The sequence below is a fragment of the Pan paniscus genome, chromosome 1 (genome assembly GCF_029289425.2).
Source record: "Pan paniscus chromosome 1, NHGRI_mPanPan1-v2.0_pri, whole genome shotgun sequence".
Classification (NCBI taxonomy): domain Eukaryota; kingdom Metazoa; phylum Chordata; class Mammalia; order Primates; family Hominidae; genus Pan; species Pan paniscus.
Window position 1 is genome coordinate 74,908,181 of NC_073249.2, and position 20,568 is coordinate 74,928,748.

Genomic DNA, 20,568 nt, shown 5'->3' on the forward strand with positions numbered 1-20,568 from the left:
GAAATGGTCTGTCACCAATACCGAATCTTAACCCTTTCAATCCATTCCCACACAGCAACCAGAATGACCTTCCTAACAATAACCTGATAATTTATGTCTCCTATTTTAAATCCTTCAGTGCTTATCACTCCCCTCAGGATAAAATCCAAATTGCTTACCATGGTTTACAAGGCTCTGCACAAGCTGGCTGGCTCCTGCTTACCTCTCTAGTCTTTTCTCTATCTACTCCCCTAACTGCCTCTCCCTCCTTGCAACCTACTCTCCAGTCATGACCTACATTCAGGTCTTGGGCAACTCCATATTTTTTTTACCTATGGGCTTCTGCATATTCTCTGCATGAAACATCCTTCTCCCTGCCTTGATACACTCCTTAACTCCTAATAATCTTTCAGATTTCATTTTAACTCTTACTTCCTCTGAAAAGTCCTCTTGGCATAGTTCCTGGGACACAACAGGCACTCAATAAATAACTTTTCTTTCCTAATTTTCTTCCTTTAGGTTAATGTCAGATTTTGCCTTTTAATTTTGCTCAAATTATTTTACTAATGAAATACAAGTGAAATAAGCTAACATATTTTTAAAAGCTCTATTATAAAGCTCTACCAACAGAAAATTTTGGATGATTGTGCTTATGAACTTTGCTACTACTGAAGTCCATCGTAAATATGGTACTTGGAACATTATTCCAAATAAAAATCAACTTAAAAACAAAACAAAACAAAAGGACTGACCAGTGCAGTGGCTCACGCCTGTAATCCCAGTACTTTGGGAAGCCAAGGTGGGTGGATCATGAGATCAGGAGATCGAGACTATCCTGGCCAACATGGTGAAACCCTGACTCTACTAAAACACAAAAAATTAGCCAGGCATGGTGGCGCGCGCCTGTAGTCCCAGCTACTCGGAAGGCTGGGCAGGGGAACTGATTGAACCAGGGAGGCGAAGGTTGCAGGAGGCAGGGATCGCGCCATTGCATTCCAGCCTGGTGACAGAGCAAGACTCCATCTCAAAAAAAAAAAAAAAAGACTTGTTTCTTAGCCTTTGGAGAATAATTCTCAGGAAAAGTTTACATGGCCATAGAGCTAAGCTACATATGCACCTATTTGAGCTGTAAGGAGGCATAAAATACTGAATCATAAATCATAAACCAATCAAATACCTGACAGTTTCTGACCAACGGGAATGGTAATTTCATCAATTCAACCTGATACAATATAAATGGTATTGAATAAAAATATGTAGAAAAACAGGTAATCAGATCAAGAATTACAAAGATTATGTGTATATGCACTTAATAAAGCTATATATTACGAGGCCTGGTGTGGTGGCTCACGCCTGTAATCCTAACACTTTGGGCAGCCAAGGGGGGTGGATAACCTGAGGTTGGGAGTATGAGACTAGCCTGATGGAGAAACCCCATCTCTACTAAAAATAGAACATTATCCGGGCATGGTGGTGTATGCCTATAATCCCAGCTACTCGGAAGGCTGAAGCAGGAGAATTGCTTGAACCCGGGAGGCGGAGGTTGCAGTGAGCTGAGATGGCACCATTGCACTCCAGCCTGGGCAACAAGAGCAAAACTCTATCTCAAAAAAAAAAAAAAAAAAAAAAAAAAAAAAAAGCTATGTATTATGTTACTAAGAAAAACAAAATGCTCATATGTTCATACAAAGAAATCCAAATTTCTGGTAATTCAGAGTCTCCGAAGCCAAAATCCAAGTTTAAGAAGCTCTGCAATGGCAGCATTTTTAACTATAAGGCAAAAATCAAAGTATGATATTTAATAAAAACTGACTCCCTGGGAAAATACAGGATATTCATATTAGGCACTTTAAACATCTTTTATTTAGGTCTTGATTTCAATATTAAAAGTAACCAAATGACTGTTCAAAGTAAAGCCTGATGGGTCAATATGTTTTCTGATTTTGGCCTAGTTGAAACCATAGGAACAGAAGGGTATTAGAATAACTTGGAGTCACATTAGTTAAATTACCAGTTTAGAAGCTATTGAAAATGTTCCTGATATTTAATGTCATACAAGTTTTGGAAAAATAAAATTATTTATCCAATCTAATGTGCTTTATTAACAAATCTTGTTGGTACACTCACAGAAATAAACCACATACAGAGCTAACAAGTTATTTTTTGCTTGCAACTGCTGCATCTATTTTAAAGCCAGTTTCAGTTTCACTGAAATCACTGGTTACAGTTCCTTAAAATTAAAGGAAAGTGATTATTTTGGGGGGTAATTAAATGGGAACATGTCCATTCAAAAAAGACACAACTATATACAACACCAACTTTGAAAATAATTTAAAAATTTTTAAAACTTGATTACTTTTGGCAGAAATTCTATCTTTAATCTTAAATAGGCTATGGATAAGGAGTTAAACTTTCTTGCCTATTCCATGCCTGCAGTCACCTTTGTCCATGAATGCTTTGTCTAACACATAAGTCTCAGTCTATAAGTCCATCATCTCCTAAAATTTCCAACTGCCAGCACAAGCTGCTGTAATGATGGCATGATGACTCACATCCTTACCTACACATGCACTTCCATTATTCATTGTAACACCTCGTCATCTACAGCCTCTCATGGGTTGTGGCAGATCAGAGTGGGGAACGGGGAGGTGGTAGGAACAGTGGGATAGGTCTTAGTGTTTTTTCAAAACTACAAGCTATTGTAAAATCGATTTAGTGGGTTGTGGTCAGCCTTTTGGTTTGGGGATTTTCTTGGGATCCGGGGAGAAGTTTAAAATAGAATACAATAGAATACAATAGGTTGGGCAATGGTGGCTCACACCTGTAATCCCAGCAGTTTGGGAAGCTGAGATGGACGGATTACTTGGGGTCAGGAGTTCGAGACCAGCCTGGCCAACATGGTGAAACCCTGTCTCTACTAAAAATACAAAAATAGCCAGGCGTGGTGGCACATGACTGTAGTCCCAGCTACTCAGGAGGCTGAGGCAGGAGAATTGCTTGAACCTGGGAGGTTGCAGTGAGCAGAGATTGTGCCACTGCACTCCAGCCTGGGCAACAGAATGAGACTCCATTTCAAAAAAAAAAAAGGAAATACAATACAATAGAACAAAAAACATCAGAGTGCCTCAGTGCAAGGGTAAGTATCTCTTCAGTTATGTGTATGTAAGTACGTACATATAGTCATGGTCTTGACATAAAAGCAACCAAAATATAGGTCTTGGTTTAAAAACAATTTTAGACCTTTGGATTGGAGACCTACATTCTAGTCCCAGCACAATCCCAGCCCAATACTGGATGACTTATGTCTTCCTTCTTTCAGTTTCACCTCATATCTGCCTCACAATCATTCACTCTACAATTATATGTTATAAATGAAATGGTGTCCTGTGGATACCGTCTTAAATATCCAAGAAAAAGGCATTCTCCTTAGATAATGCAAAGAAAACCCCACAAAAAACTATTAAAACTTTACAAATTATTAAATTATTAAAAAATTTAAATTATTGAAACCTTATTAAAAGCTTTAAAAATATTCATATTTAACTATTCATGTCCAAAAAATTTATTCTGGTTGTACCCAGCACTTCCCTTCCAGGAGCAGTCCATTTGGATTATATTTTGAACTTGTTTTCTAACATTTTATGCTTCTCCATCTCTCAGATCCCATGTTTCTGGATTGATAATAACTAGCCACCTCCAGGAACTTCATAAATTATATTGGAGAAAAAATTTTTCCCTATACATTTCATGTTTTTCAATTGTTTTCCTGGGTTTCTTTTGTCCTCAGTGACTTGGCAATCCTCTGAGATTTCCCTTGAAAACCTTTAACTTTTCACCTTACCTGTACCTCTTATTTCTCAACTCTTTTATTCTTAGAAATAAATATTTTATTTTAAAGGATGCCTACAACATTGACCCAATTTACAATAATTCTCTCTGGCATCTCCGAAACAATCAGTTGGCTGAAGCCTACCTTTCAAACTCACCACCCACAAAATTCAGTCAAAGGCATCATGCCCACTAGAATATACTTTCAAAGTTACAAATAAATGTGGCTTACACGTTGGCCAAATAAAACAATCAGTCGTGAAGGCTTTAAAGAGTTTGCATTTCAGAATGAAAACTTCAGAAATCCATCTTTCTTATGATAGCTTTGGAAAATGATCTCTTTGAATATAAAGCTCACTTGAAAGACAAAATAATTTTTTTCTGCCCAGTTACTTACTTTCAGTGTACTTTTTAACTGTACTTTTTAACATTTATAATTTGATTTAAATTTAAAATGATTGTGTTATACCAAAAAATGTTACAGTGGCTCTGGTGCCTAAAAGAAGTCTGTGTCAAAGTACCTTTTAAGTAATATGCTTAATAAGTTGATGGTGACTCTTATCTCCTAGTTGCGTAGTTCAAAATCAGTGCAATCATTTTAACTCTTCCTTTCTCCTCACACTCACATTTAATATATCAGGAAATCTTATTGGTTCTCTTTCAAAAATACTCAGGTTCCAACCATCTCCATCTCCACTCCATCTCTATCTCCACTGTTAACACCCTGGTTCAGTCTATCATCATCTCTCAAGAGGATTACTCCAAAATCTCCTGTCTGATGTCCCTACTTCTCTTACCTTCCTATGGTTGTTTTTAACAAAATAGCCATTGTGATCCTTTAAAAACCTCAGACAGATCATATCATTGCTCCACTAAAAACCCTGCAAGAGCTCCCTGCTTCACTCAAAGTAAAGCCTAAATGCTTACAATGGCCTACATTTTCTGGCTCTTTGTGAGCATTCCTACTACTCCCATTTCATTCACTTCACTCCAGCTGCACTGGCCTTCCTGTTTCTCAAGCCCACCCAGGCATGAGGCAGTCTCTGGACCTTTGAACTGGCTATTGACTCTGCCTAGAAAGCTTTTCCCCAGGACATCTCCATGACTAATCTCTCATCTCCTTCATTGACTCAGTGAGGTCCACATTGACTATCTAATAACAATCATAACCTTTGCTCCCCCACCAATCCAACCTCCCTTTATCTTCCCCTACTCTCTTTTTTTTCACAGCTATTTATCACTTTCTAACATGTTAAATAAATAATATACTGATTATGTTGCTTATTGTCTGTTTCCTTCTGCAAGAATGTAAAGTCCCTAAGACCAGGATCTCTGTTTGTTTAGGAAAACAATTTATATTTATGTTATGGTTAGGTAAAAAGATACCCTGGTATATTGTAGAGGTATAAGAATTAACATCAGTAAATTGGTTCCAAATATTTTAAGAGTGCTCTCTCACCTTAATACTACAACTTTCTGGAAAGAGTTTTCAATTTCAAATTGATTTATAAAATGTGTTTAGCTTTATCAGACATGTGACATGGACCAATGTATCCACAGATATTTGGCAGGTGTGGGATGGGAATGGGCAGATCAAGACTCAAACTTCCCAAGTCACTTAGAGAAATGAAAGCATTGCCTAAGCAAGCTTTTCTTGCTTTGTCCTAAATAATCTTAAAACAGATGGCAAAAGCTAAATACTAAGTCTGCTTCCATGGAAACCACTATCACAGCAGCCCACTCTAGAGCCCCACCTATGAGATAAATGTTTATCTTCCTATTGTTATAATCTGAGCCTGCCAACTTTAAGTCCTACTAGAAGGTACAGCTACTATACACACATTAGCCTTACAAACACATCTGGGAGAAATCAGTTCATACACAATCTAATCTTAAACATAATCAAACCTTGCAACACATCTGGGAGAAATCAGTTCATACACAATCTAATCTTAAACATAATCAAACCTTGCAACATATAAAAAAATTTTTACATAATTTGTCATATCATTCTGCACTCATATTTTACCTTTATTATATAAAAACTCATGTTCTTACTTTAATATTGCAAGCCTGCTCCATCAGTCTTCTTGCATTTTCCTCTGCCCTGTATCTCTTTGGAAGCTGAACTCTAAAGAACTTTAAAGCACCTTCAAAATCAGCCTGCAGAAGGTCTTCCTTTGAGGTCTGCAAAATAATCATCAAGAATCGTCATTACATTTCAGCCTGCTTTGAGGACAAATATATTTCAAAAAGAATTTATATTTTCTTGAATATACTTTTATAGCTAAGATCTAAGTTAGTTCCAAACATTTTAAGAAGATATTTCTAACATTTCAATATTTAGATGATGTTACTATAAGCTGAAATAAATCACCATAAATCACAGAAGCAATCTAAGAGTTAATGAACAAACTAACATACTGAATTCATATTACCTGAAAATTAGAATGATGGTTCCTGGCAAAGCTTACCAAGTTATAGCTCTGAGAAAAGAATAAGGCTAAAAAAGGAAAAGAAACTGGACTCTAGGACTAATCTGTGACTTCAGCTCAATGAACATTTTAAGGATATTATTAAAAAGCTGGCTGAAGACATAGAAAATGCAACCAAAATACATCAGTTACACAATAAACACCTAATGGGAAGATAGCTTTTCAACTAATGACAGCAGCAGTTCAAGTGAAAAGAATAGGAAATTGATCCCATACCTTGAAGAATGCTATGAAAAAGTAAATGAAACAAACCACCTAACTACTGATCTCTTCTGAAAACTATTGTTTACCAAATTTACTTCTTCAAAAAATAAAAAACCATTTGGAAATAAATATATCTGTGCACAGAAAAAAGACTAAAAAGAAAACAAAATGTTTATCTGTATAGTGGAATCATGGGTTACCACTTATTTTTACTTTTTTTGAGACAGGGTCTCCTGTTGCCCAGGCAGGAGTGCATAGTGCAATCATGGCTCCCTGCAACCTCAACCTCCCAGGCTCAAGTGATCCTCCCGCCTCAGCCTCCTGAGTAGATGGAACTACAGGCACACACCACCACACCCAGCTACTTATAATTTTTTTTTTTTTTAAATAGAGATGGGAGTCTCACTCTGTTGCCCAAGCTGATAACTCCTGGGCTCAGGGTATCTTCCCACCTCAGCCTCCCAAAGTGCTGGGATTACAGGCATGGGTCACTGTAACCTGAAGGTTATTTTTTTCATTACATTTTGTTATACTTTCTGTATAACGCTTTTATAATAAGAAAGACAATAAATATTTTAATAAACAGCTATAAACAACTTTGGCAAACACTGTGATACATATTATAGATTTAGGAAGATGAGTACACAGAAGCCAAAAACAAATTAGATGTTTTACAGTCAGTACTTAATAGTCAAAAACTTCAACAATTAAAAAAGCACCCAGAAATCACATAACTATATGCTGTGTCAAAATATTACTTTATTTAAATTAAAATGTAAAGCTGATTAAAGACTGCACTGAAAAAGTATGCAGGAAGCCAGAGAAATTCCTGCTTGTAACAGGGTCTCAGTTTTCGTCATCACCACCCTGGTCCAAGTTATTATCATGACTAGCAAGACATGTAGTCCAATTCTAGCAACATCTTGTAATCTAGATTTTAGCTCAATATAAGATCAGAGTGAGACCCTCTCTGAGCACTTAAATTCTTCCTCCTAGCCCATTCCCCACCAATTCACTTTCCAGTTTTATATCTGCTCCCCTTCTTCCCCTCTTTGTCTGTCTTTCACACTGCTACATCCACAGCAACAAGAACAATGCCCAGAATATAGGAGGCACTCAAATTTCTAACAGAATAAATGAATGAAATCTACTTTCATCTCTCTTTTGCTACAGTTTGCTTCCCTTTTCCCCTGCCCTTTAAACAGAAACGTGAAAGAAAAGAACATATTCATACCAGGCAGTTTCACAAAGGTCCACAAATTAGTAATCAAAAAATGGAGCTAGGCTAACAGTGGTAATGAAAAAACAAAAAACTCCAGTACATCTCAGATTTCTCTTTCCTCATAAACATACAGATCAATAGCAACAAGTGGTGGAGAATGCTTAGCATGCTCTCAACTCACCTTAACTTAGCTGGAAAAGGCAGTTACTGGAAACAACTTCAGTCTGAGAGAGAGCCTCTCTAACTAAAATATCAACTGCTGAATTATGGGGGAAAGCATCCAGCTACCAATTCTACCAGATGTACCACACATCCCTAGACTTCGTTTTTCACATGTAATACCAGTTCTGATGATTAGCTCTCTGGTAGTGGTTTGGACAATTCCAGACAAACTGCTTCCAGGGTTTGTGGAGAAACAGGATTAACCCTTTCCTCACTACCGAAAGTCCTCTGAAGGCACCTCTTCTATTTTCAATCCTATTAACCTCTAGTTACCTGGAAACAGATGCCCCAAAATGGTGATGGGCGATCTCTTCTCTGCAGACAGTAGCATAGTTATCTAATTTTCTAATATTGCCAAGGCCTAATTTCAAATCCAGCCTTTTAGCACATACAAAAGCAGATAGATTGGTATCAAGAATGAGGAATCCTACATTCTCACACACCGGACCTCTAGTCAAGCAGGGATGGCCATGTAGGCAGAGATGCTGCTTAGGAGAGGCTAATAGCCTCAGGGAGGGTACAGCAATGGGGTTCCCACCAGGGTGGGGCTGAAGCCTAACTCAGGTTAAGTCTCTGGACACGAGAAGCCAGAGTTCCCTGTGGCTGTCCTTTCCTAGACATTGTTGGTGTTGATATTGCTGCAAGTCACATGGATTGCCCAGCTCAGTTAAGCTCAAGAAGAGAGGAGATCTGGCAACCATGGGGCAGGGAGGCTCAAGTATACAAAGGTGTGAAAACTGCATCTTATTCAATTTGCTAACCTCAGCCTCTGGAGTACTTGACACATTAAAGGTACTCAGGGTTGCAAAGGATGTAATAAATTCATTTTAACTTCAACTTTGGCAAACTTGTAGTGCTATCTAAGTTTTCCCATTTAAAAAATGGGAATATCTTTAATCACAAGTATTTGAGAATGAGGCCGTGCTTGGTGGCTCATACCTGTATTCCCAGTACTTTGGGAGGCCGAGGCGGGTGGATCACTTGAGGTCAGGGGTTCGAGACCAGCCTGACCAACACGGTGAAACTCCATCTCTACTAAAAATATAAAAAAAATTAGCCAGGCGTGGTGGCGCATGCCTGTAATCCCAGCTACTTGGGAGGCTGAGGCAGGAGAATCGCTTGAACCCAGGAGGTGGAGGTTGCAGAGAGCTGAGACTGCACCATTGCACTCCAGCCTGGGCAACAAGAGTGAAACTCTGTCTCAAAAAAAAAAAAAAAAAAGAAAAACCAACACACACACACACACCAAAAAAACAAGTATTTGAGAATGAAATAATTTAAGGTATAAGAGTGCATTTTTTGAAATCCAAAAGAAATATAAGGGGTGATAGCATCTGTGTTGCTCAAATATGCTCAAAAATAGATATCTTAGTGGCTAAAAGCAGTACCTTACTCTCACTGAATTTTTTGTTTGTTTTTTGAGACAGGGCCTCAATTTGTTGCCCAGGCTGGAGTACGATGGTGCAATCATAGCTCACTGCAGCCTCGAACTCCTGGGCTCAAGAAACCTTCCCACCTTAGGCTCCCGAGTAGCCAGGACTACATGCGTGTGCCACCATGCCAGCTATGTTTTAAGAATTCTTTTTTGGCTGGGCACGGTGGCTCATGCCTGTAATCCCAGTACTTTGGGAGGCTGAGACGGGCAGATCACGAGATCAGGAGATTGAGACCATCCTGGCTAACACGGTGAAACCCCATCTCTACTAAAAATACAAAAAAAATTTTAGCCGGGCATGGTGATGGGTGCCTGTAGTCCCAGCTACTGGGGAGGCTGAGGCAGGAGAATGGCATGAACCCAGGAGGCGGAGCTTGCAGTGGGCCGAGATCGCGCCACTGCACTGCACTCCAGCCTGGGCAATACAGTGAGACTCCATCTCAAAAAAAAAAAAAAAAAAGAATTTGTTGTTGTTGTTGTTTTGTTTTGTTTTTGGTAGAGATGGGGGTCTCGCTATGTTGCACAGGCTGGTCTCAAACTCCTGGCCTTAAGCAGTCCTCCCACCCAGGCCTCCCAAAGTGTTGGGATTACAGATGTGAACCACTGTGCCTGGCCTCACTGATATTTTTAATTCCATAAAGTGGGCAGTCTAAGTTGGAAGAACTTATATTTTTCTTATGGGCTGCAATACAGCTAATTTCATTGTGAACGAAAACAAAAATGCCAGTAAGCAAAAAACACATAAAACAAAAACCTTGCTGCCAGTATTCTAGAAGACAACCTGTAGTTAGTCCTACTTTGATTCTGATGGGTTTTTTCCTCCAATTTTCTATCTTCGAGAGACTTCCATAATCATTAAGTATTACCTCAAATGCCTTTGTAATGCCATAAGCAGATTATAAGCTTACAGAGATAACTCTTCATTTGCTGACAACTGTATCTAAGAGGTTTTTCCCTCTACAATCAAGGGATAGACACTTCTTGCTCGGCAAAGATTGGATGTTTTCTTGTTCTGCAAAGATTTGGATGTTTCACTAAGAATTTATCAAAAGTTGTTTGGCTTTTTTTTTAAAAGAATACTTTTTCAATCATAATTCGTACATATGTATGTGTATTGTCTACATGGTGGGGTCATAATCTTTTTCTTGATTACATATTCATGGCCCAAAATAAAAAATTTTTTAAAAGCCTAATATAAGGTCTGACTACAGAGATAAACATAATTAATATTTTATTACATTATTTATAGTCCTTTCCCCCATCATTACATACATATCTTACACATATTTAACAAAATTTGAATCACCTATACATATTATTTTGTTAAATATATATGCTTTACAGGCCAGGCATGGTGGCTTACACCTGTAATCCCAGCATTTTGGGAGGCCAAGGTGGGCGGATCACTTTGAGGTCAGGAGTTCGAGACCAGCCTGGTCAACATGGTGAAACCCTGTATCTACTAAAAATACAAAAATTAGCCAGGCGTAGTAGCACACGCCTGTAATCCCAGATATTCTGGAGGCTGAGGCAGGAGAATTGCTTGAACCTGGGACATGGAGGCTGCAGTGAGCTGATATTGCACCACTGTACTCCAGCCTAGGTGACAGAGTGAGACCTTGTCTCAAAATAAATAAATAAATAAGCTTTTTGAATGTCAAGCATTAATGTAATGTAATTAGTCTAAAATACAAGTAGTAGTGCTGTTTATGAAAATAAAACATGGTGTCAACCAGGGCTCCAGAACCAGTTCTCACCATCCTAGTGCTACTATCTCACCATCCTAGCACTAATTATTGTTATTATTGTTGTTACTTTTTTAGAGGCAGGGTCTTGCTCTGTCATCCAGTCTGAAGTGCGGTAGCACAATCATAGCTCACTAGAGCCTCAAACTCCTGGGCTTGAGCAATCCTCCTGTCTCAGCCTTCCTAGTAGCTTGGACTACAGGCATGCACCACCACACCTGGCAAATTTGTTTTTTTGTTTGTTTCTTTTACAGATGGGGTTTTGCTATGTTGCCCAGATTGGTTTTTAACTCCTGGCCTCAAGCCATTCTCCTGCCTCAGTCTTCCTAGTAGCTAAGATTACAGGAGTGAGCTACCATGCCTGCACACATACTAATTATTAATGAGCTGGCTCTGAAGATAATTAGTGCTCATAATTGAGTTTATAATTGTATGAATACTAAACCCTTACCCTGACAATGAAGAGGCTTAACGAATGATCTTGCGATCATAAGATCTATGCTTTAAAAATGTACCCCTGAAAGGCAGACTAACACTTCAAAAACCAAACCAAGTACCCAAAATAGGTTGTGCTGGCTTCTGGTTTACAATTATACATCTGTGCTCACTGTACAAAATCCCTTCAGGCTAGAAAAACTGATTTAAACTGGAAAGGCTGTTCTTCAACTGGGAAATTGTTAGAGCTTTTCTATATTGCTTTCAGAACAATGGCAAGGGAAGAGTAAAATAATGAAAATGCAACTCCTTTCCCAACATTAGTTAAGTAATGTTAGCCAGAAGATAATACGAATAAGATTTAGACAATTTCAATAAGCAGAGGCATGTTTCCTTCCCTTGGAAAATAAAGAAAATAACTCTACCAGCTTTTAAATAAGAACTAATAGGCCGGGCGCAGTGGCTTACACCTGTAATCCCAGCACTTTGGGAAGCCGAGGAGAGTGAATCACTTGAGGTCAGGTGTTCGAAACCAGCCTAACCAACATGGCAAAACCCATCTCTACTAAAAATACAAAAATTAGCTGGGCGTGGTGGCACGCGCCTGTAGTCTCAGCTACTTGGGAGGCTGAGGCAGGAGAATTGCATGAACCCAGGAGATGGAGGTTGCAGTGAACCGAGATCATGCCACTGCACTCCAGCCTGGGCAACAGAACGAGACTTTGTCTCCAAAAATAAAATAAAATAAGAACTAATAAAGGATAACTTTTTGAAATTAGTGGCTCTACTACACAACCATCTTTTGCTCCCTGAGCTTTCTGACAAATCCTTTTAAATAATATGAACCATGTTTACCAATTACATTTCAAAGGTGACATTACTTCTTTCTTCATTTGCATAGAACTATATAAAAAGATAAAAGTAAAGTCATTTAAACAAGTCCTACTTCTTTTCCCTTTCAAGTAGGTAGGAAGAAATATCCAGAGGGAAAGGTAAGCAGAATGTTAATGTAAGTATCCTTTGCACTTACCCCAGTGATATGAATTAAGCAAATTGCCTGACACATAATAGATATCGACATAAATTTGTTCCATGAATTTATTAAGGCTCCACTTCAAGCATATCCAATATTCAAAAGTCAAGATGTATACAATGGAAATTATGGAGTATATTTAGGACTTATTTTCATATAAAAATTGATTTTTAGATTTTTTTGGGGGGTATCAGAAGTATACATGGCAACTTCTGCATTTGGGTTTTTAACTTCTGTTATAAGTTGTAACCTCTCTTTAAAGAGCAATCCTTGCAGCTGTTAACAACAGAGGTAAAAAGGGAAGACATATTCTCCTCTGCTCTTTCATCCTTCCTTAAACTTAATGTTTAAGAAAGTCTACAAAGTTAAAAACAAACAAGATTAGGATGCAATTTATCAGCATAAGTACTTTGACCATAATGAAACCTTAAAATGGCTATGAAAAGGGACAGCTAGATCATTTGTGTATGTATAATCAACCCTCCTTCGATTCACTGTGGAAAATGAGTAGCTGTATTCAAACTCCAGCTAACACTAATTTTAACATAAAATGATCTGATAACTTCTTATGGCATATAGTAGCAAAATTAAAAATCCCGAGGGAGGCCGGGCACGGTGGCTCACACCTGTAATCCCAACACTTTGGAAGGCCAAGCTGGAGAGATCGCTTGAGCTCAGGAGTTTTAGACCAGCATTGGCAAGAATTTCCCAGGTGAAGAACAGCCTTTCCAGTTTTGTAGAGATGAGATGAAACCTCAGTTCTACAAAAAATACAAAAATAAGCCAGGCATGGTGGTGGGTGCCTGTAGTCCCAGCTGCTCAGGAGGATGAGGTGGGAGGATTGCCTGAGCCTGAGAGGCGGAGGTTGCAGTGAGCCAAAATCACACCACTGCACTCCAGCCTGGGTAACTGAAACCCTATCTCAAAAAAAAAAAAAAAAAAAATCCACAGGGAAAAGGGGAGATTTTGAATACAAGCAAAGTCAAAGTTTCTCCTCCTTCTCCAAATATCACACACTTACAGAGTATGGACTCTGGCCACATGCCACCACTGATACCATTTTCAATGTGTTTTTCCCACTGAAAAATTCAGTGCAAGAGTATCATATTTTAAGGTGAATTTTTTTTTTTTTTTAGACGGAATCTCATTCTGTCACCTAGGCTGGAGTGCAGTGGTGCATCCCACCTTCTGGGTTCAAGTGATTCTCCTGCCTCAGCCTCCCAGAGTAGCTGGGATTACAGGCGCCCACCCCCACACCTGACTAATTTTTGTATTTTTAGGAGAGATGGGATTTTGCCATGTGGGCCAGACTGGTCTTGAACTCCTGACCTCAGGTGATCCGCCTGCCTCAGCCTCCCAACGTGCTGGGATTACAGGCGTGAGCCACTGCGCTTGGCCTGATTTTTTTTTTGAAAGAGGTAGGGTGGGTGGAAATATTTCCACTGTTTGAGTATTAGCTCCAGATGCTTCTATTCCAAACTTCTCACTATTCTTGAATAAATATTTCTTTAAGGGCCTCTAATAAGCAGCAGATTCTATGTTTGATTCTTTTAGGGGACTATTTGAAAAAAAAAAATCTAAATGTGATTCTCTTTCTTATCTTCACGATTTTTATCCTAAATGGCTTTTTTTTCCTTTAGTTATGGTATCTAACAGAATTTTTATTCAGCTAAAAATTTCTGGAGGTCTGAGAATCATTTGAAAGCACAGGCTTTAGAAAAGGGAAATACCAGTTAGCTGATGTCTAGGATGTTTGCATCTCCTGTTTCAGTATTTTAATTTCACAAAAGAAAAACATGTTTGGTGAATGTACACATAGAATTTAGGCCTTGTGGTAATATCTAAAATGACATGCTTGCACCTGATTTATTAAAGGAAAATTGTCCTTAACTGGGTGTACCTTTGAAGGGTAACAAGCAAAAATTCCAAATGTGCATCCTCTATTATATCAGTAACCTCCTTCCAACTGAAGGTTAAAGAAACCTAGAGTTCTAGTAGTTTGATGATCCCTCTGTGAATCAGGGAACAATAAGTAATAAGGCTCAGAGACCAAATCCACAACACTGTCTTGGTAAATCTTCATTTATTTGATTTTTTTAAAAAATGACAGGTTTTATGATGAAAAAAAATAATGGGATCTTAAAAGTAAAATAAAGTACTTGTATGTGCTTAACCCACAAGCATTCATGTTTGAAACATGACTAAACAGGTAAAGAGATGTTTTACACTTTAGTACTTCCTCTTGACTAGAAATGAAAAGATTGCAATACTGCATGTGGCAGGATTCCTCTTAGGAGTGTCCTGTGCAGATTAGCCATTGATCCCACATCATTAGCCAGTTCAATAACACAAGGCTGAACAATTTCCCCCTGGTACACATGTTAAACTTTGAGCAGTAACTTACTGAATAGCAGAGCCCAACTCACAGCCATATTGCTAATTAAAGAACTTGTAATTTCCCAAAATGTAGAGTACCCTCATATTACCAATAATTTTTCAAGTGCAACTGTGTAAAACAAAGCCAGAGATTTTCAAGTGGCCCCCAAGATAAATCAGCGTATGCTTTTCTTTTTCTTTTTGAGATGGAGTTTAGCTCTTATTGCCCAGGCTGGAGTGCAATGGCACGATCTCGGCTCACCGCAATCTCTGCCTCCCGGATTCAAGCAATTCTCCTGTCTCAGCCTCCCAAATAGCTGGGATTAAAGGCATGTGCCACCACGCCCAGCTAATTTTGTATTTTTAGTAGAGATGGGGTTTCTCCATGTTGGTCAGGCTGGTCTCAAACTCCCAACCTCAGGTGATCTGCCCGCCTCAGCCTCCCAAAGTGCTGGGTATACAGGCTTGAGCCACTGCATCTGGCCTAGCATATGCTTTTCACACATAATGCAAGTGGCATTATTACTTAGGCTCTAACTGATAGAGCCTAAGTAAGGTCTCAAGACCACCTGAGAGATGCACTACTTCAGATGCCTAATTTGGCAACCAACCAGAGTTGGTACAATTGCAATACACAGATATACATGACCTCCAAAGAGCTCAAGCTTGAGAACCCAACTCCCTGTGGATTTTATTGCTAATTAATTTTTTCAGACTAGAGGCAGTTTAAATTCATCCCTAATGCAGAGTTGAATATGCAAAATATTCTTAATTACCAATTTATGTTTTCCTTCAAAACACTGAAAATGTAAATGCCAAAGAGAGGTGGCACCAAATTACTGGAAAGTTACCATTGGAAGCCTTTGAGTCACAAAGTTGAGTAGTCTTTAGGATGCAGAAATATATTAGACCAAGCCTGATTCCTCAGAGATGTAGAGAATTTGTTGAAATATAGTTTAGCACTTCACAATATCAAAACTCCTGAAATAAAATGCTTCTCATTTCACTTACAAAACAAAACAAAACTCCTTTCTAAATAGAATCATGAATCCTTAGTTTTCTCCTTTAAGAAAAAGATGAGGTTCAGGGAAATAATGACTTCACCTGGACATTAAAACACATGTCTTCAGCTCTTTTTATTTCTTCTTTAAATGACAAAGGAACTACATTTCTCAAAAATAACCCCCCTATAATTGTATGCTAGTCACTGCATCAAACTTTGTTTTGGAATGACAAATAGACTTTCCTTAGGATGGGAAATTTCTTATTTACATGGCTACCTAACATGTCTGTTATGATTGTACAGAAGAGATTATATTTGCATGTAAATACATACATAAAGACTGAACTAGTAATTGTAAAGATAAGTATAAATAGAGATGAACTATAGTGAAGGGAGATATAGGAGAGAAAAGAGTTAAATTCAGTCATGTAAATAATGTACTGAAAAGACTTTAATATGAGAGAACCATAATGAGGAAATAGTCTAAAATGGTATTAAACTCCATTCTATAAAACAGACAAGGCTAAATTATTCTTATTCCATTACCACATAATGGTATAGGACTACTGTAAACCAATTACCTTATAGAATAGTTGCTAGGTATAGTTCTCAAGCCTGCAACAGCGATTGTGGGTATTTAATTTTAACCCTTGGTAGGAAATGAGGAAGGGTGATTTTTCTCTTATTCAGGAAATCAAATAACAAGCAAGTCAGACTTCCCAGATTCACAGCACAGAAGCCAGCAGCTTTAAGCTGTTTCACAGATAAACAGTTCAATCATTCTAGGAGAGAAACCTAAAATTTCCTACCAAAGTATTTTTAGGTGGTAAAATTCTCTATCAAAAAACAAAACAAAACAACAATCAAATTGGCAATCAAATGGGGAGGTTAGAAAGCAAACCACACACAGTCTAGATAAGTTGCTATGTCTGTTGTAAAATTTAACCCTTTGGAGATATACATAACAGAATGCCTACATCAAGCACTTGGGTATTCTGCTTTATTGCTGAGCCTAGCCAGGCAGAAAACCATTTTTTTGCTGCCACAGAGATAATGCCACTAATGTGACCCTGGGCTCTGAGAAAAGAGCCATGATCTCCTCTAACCAATTAAGGGGTGGTGTGGACCAGGCTCCAAATGAGCTGCACAACAGTGGCCACTCAGCATTTCCTTCTCGGCAGAATGGGGAGAAGGAGAAGAAAACCAGAGACAGCAAGCCTCTTTCAGAGATACAAGGAATTTTCACAGAGGATAGCAGATTCCCTACAAATGAAGTTCAATGAAAAACAGTCTCACCGCCAGAAGCCGAGGCACAAACAGACGATGCCCCATCCCCAGAAGTTCCAGCACTCGACACGCATACTCATTCACCAGCTTGCTCCTCTCGTCGTGCATGTCCTGGGACTTTTTGACAGGAGGTGTGAGCTTAGCAGCTGGGGCTGGGCAGGGCACCCCTTCTTCCATGAGCACTAAGTAGGTATCCAGAATGAGAAAGATGGATCTCTTATCCACAATATTAAGAACTGCGGTGGGAGGGGAGCCAGGTTTAGGTCTCCCTGGGAGGACGTACAAGCCAGTCTGTGGTGGGAATTGTCAGCTAATGTCTCCACAAGAAAAACATTTTGGCTAAATTATCCACTGCGAGAACCTCAAAGTAGACTGGAAAATGAAAATGAAATCAAGTACTGATCTAAATAAAAAACGGCAAAAGCAATCGAATGCGAGAAAATGGCCAAGAGTGATGCAGGAGAGTTCAGATACATGTGTAAAAACGGACAAGCTGCTTAGAAGGGTCTAGCATGTGAGAATGTGTGAGAGTGTGTGTGTGTGTGTGTGTGCGAGAAAGGGTGTGTGTGCGTGTCTATGTGTGAGAAGACAGCAGCAGCAGTAGCCAGGAAGCCAGGGCAGTTGTGAAGCTGCAAGGAGAAAAGGATGAGCTCATTGCAATCCTCGATTCGTGACAAGCAGCGCTGTTGTTGCTGCTGCTGCTGCTGCTGCTACTGCTGCTGCTGCTGCCTCTCGCTGTGAATCAGTAATGAAGGGGTAGGGAAGGAAGGGGAGGGAAGAGGAGGAGGTAGGTGAATGAGCATGCAGAGTGTGTCTCAGGGGAGAATGCTGTAATAAGAAGCCAATGGCGAGCCATTGGACAGATGCGCTTCCCCCTCCCAGTCTACCTTCAATCAGTGTTAGTCTGACAGCTTATGCTGTTGAATCCTAAGCCACAGAGAGATGAACTAGCTTTTCCTAACATGTGATGCTCACAGAAAAAAATCAGACAGCCAGTCATCTGAACAGCTGACCTTTATTCACTCTTGCTTTCTAACAACGAGAATAGATCTTATACTTGGATTTAAAGTGGGATGTTCCAATCCTTATTAGATGACTGAAACCGCTACAGAAGAGAGATATTAGGGTAAAATGATAGAGTATGGACAGAAGAGCCAAAGACCAAGCAACCAAGAAATGACACACCCTCAAGTTGAAGTGTTTATGCAATAATAATGACTCTTTGCAATGCAAATACAAGAAGCATTTCAGGATTCTGGGAAGGCTGGCCATGATTAAAAGGAAGATTTTTGTAAACAAGCAATATGATAAATAATAAAAACCTAACACGTATTAAGAGTATACATTTAAAGAACTATTAGAATTGAAATTCTCAAAGCAAAAACAACTTTTGTATGCCACAGACCTTGATAAACACTCAGCTAATAGTTGAAAACATTGTTCTGATAAATCTCTGGTCAAATTAATCCTTCCCCAGTAATATAAAAATTATCCATAGTTCAAAATTTTACAATCTTAGTGCTAATGTGTTATATTAGTCTACTTGTTGTGAATAAATAATCAGTTGTAGCCAAATGAAGGCAAAATGACCAAATCACCATAGGGACAGTCTCTTAACTTTATCCTAACAATTAACTAATCCATATTCAGCATCTTGATTCTGTGGTTCTGTAGTTGCTCTCTTAAGTACCAGGCTGGTTTCTCCATACAAATTATAGCATGGTACAAAGAGAAACAAGGCTAAGAGAGCCAGAGCATGTATTTTGTGAGTCTTAGTTTTCTACTCTGACAAATAAGAGTTACATATCTACAAATAACCAAATAGAAACACATTTATTGATGTATGTCTGTAGGCCTAAATAAATAGATTAATTATGAAAATGAGCTTAAAGAAATAGGAAGGGAGATTCTGCCTCCCTTAACAATATATTATTTGGTTTCATTTTTCCAAAATCTCAGAAAAACAAGAATTTTAAGAAATTTAACATTTAAGTATTATTTAACAAGTTATTTTAAATGAAATATTTATATATTGCTGTTAAGCCTTTTATCTCTTCCAAAAATGATTTCTTTTTTTTTTTGTTTGAAACGGATTGTCGCTCTGTCGCCCAGGCTGGAGTGCAGTGGCAGCATCTCAGCTGCAAGCTCTGCCTCCCGGGTTCACAGCATTCTCCTGTCTCAGCCTCCCAAGTAGCTGGGACTACAAGCGCCCGCCACCACACCCAGCTATCTTTTTTTTTTAATGTATTTTTAGTAGAGATGGGGTTTCACCGTGTTAGCCAGGATGGTCTCGATCTCCTGACCTTGTGATCTGCCTGCCTCGGCCTCCCAAAGTGCCAAAATGATTTCTTAACAAACTAAATAAAGTAGAGCTAGGAACAGTAGTGTGTGCCTGTATTCCCAGCTACTCCAGAGGCTGAGGTGGGAGGATCCTTTGAGCTCAGGAGTTCCAGGCTCTAATGTGCTACGTTCCTGCCTGTGAACAGCCACTACACTCTAACCTGGGCAACATAGTGGAACCCCATCTCTAAAAACAAAAACAAAAAACTATGCAAAGTAAAGATCTTAATGTAAAATGATCATAAGCATAGAATATTACGTATATACAAATAAATTTCAGGTCCTAAAGTTCTGGAGTAAATGTTTGATGTACTGCCTAGGATGAGGATAGGTTCAGCTGGAAGAGGGAGGCCATAAGAAGGAAAAGGTTCTGGGCCTTTCATACTCTATCCCTAAACACACACGCACACCCACACCCACACACCACACACCACACCCCACACACACACACACATCCCCCCACACCTCCCCACACCCCACACACACACTCCCCACACACCCCCCCACACACCCACACTCCCACACTCCCACTCCACACTACATGCCCACACACTACCACATACACCCCCACACATCACACCCCCCACACCCTCCTGCACACACCCACAGACACACCACACACACACCCCCTACACACACATCCCACACACCACACACACACACACACCCAACACCACACACATTTAGACACACACACACACCCCTCAGCTCCATTTTTACCTTGTATATATACTGGTGTTCTGCATTAAATTTTGTTTGATAGGACTGTGCTACTGCTATGTACAGCACTGCCATAGACATTTCACATTTAAGAACAAGGGAACATCCTGAATTGCTCTTAAATGTGAATGAAGAATTCAGTGACTTCTTAGGTTATAGGATTTTTTTCTAGTTGACTTTTTAAAGGGTAGGGAAGATGTTTCCACTCAACTAACTTGGTCTTGAAAAGTACTAGCTGAAGCAT

The 20,568-nt window shown here is 39.1% G+C and overlaps 1 protein-coding gene across 10 annotated transcripts in view; it reads right to left on the bottom strand.

Moving 5' to 3' along the window:
• Positions 1-20,568, bottom strand: part of RABGAP1L (RAB GTPase activating protein 1 like) — an 830,901-nt gene that overhangs the window by 171,554 nt on the left and 638,779 nt on the right. For 8 of the 10 annotated variants that reach the window (XM_055111246.3, XM_063603797.1, XM_008978332.4 and 5 more), the window contains one exon: positions 5,866-5,994. In XM_055111246.3, coding sequence (XP_054967221.1) covers positions 5,866-5,994 — 129 coding nt within the window. Of the gene's footprint in view, positions 1-5,865; positions 5,995-17,273; positions 18,048-20,568 lie in introns of those variants that run through there. The other 2 variants (XM_008978334.4, XM_063603812.1) reach the window with 2 other exon arrangements.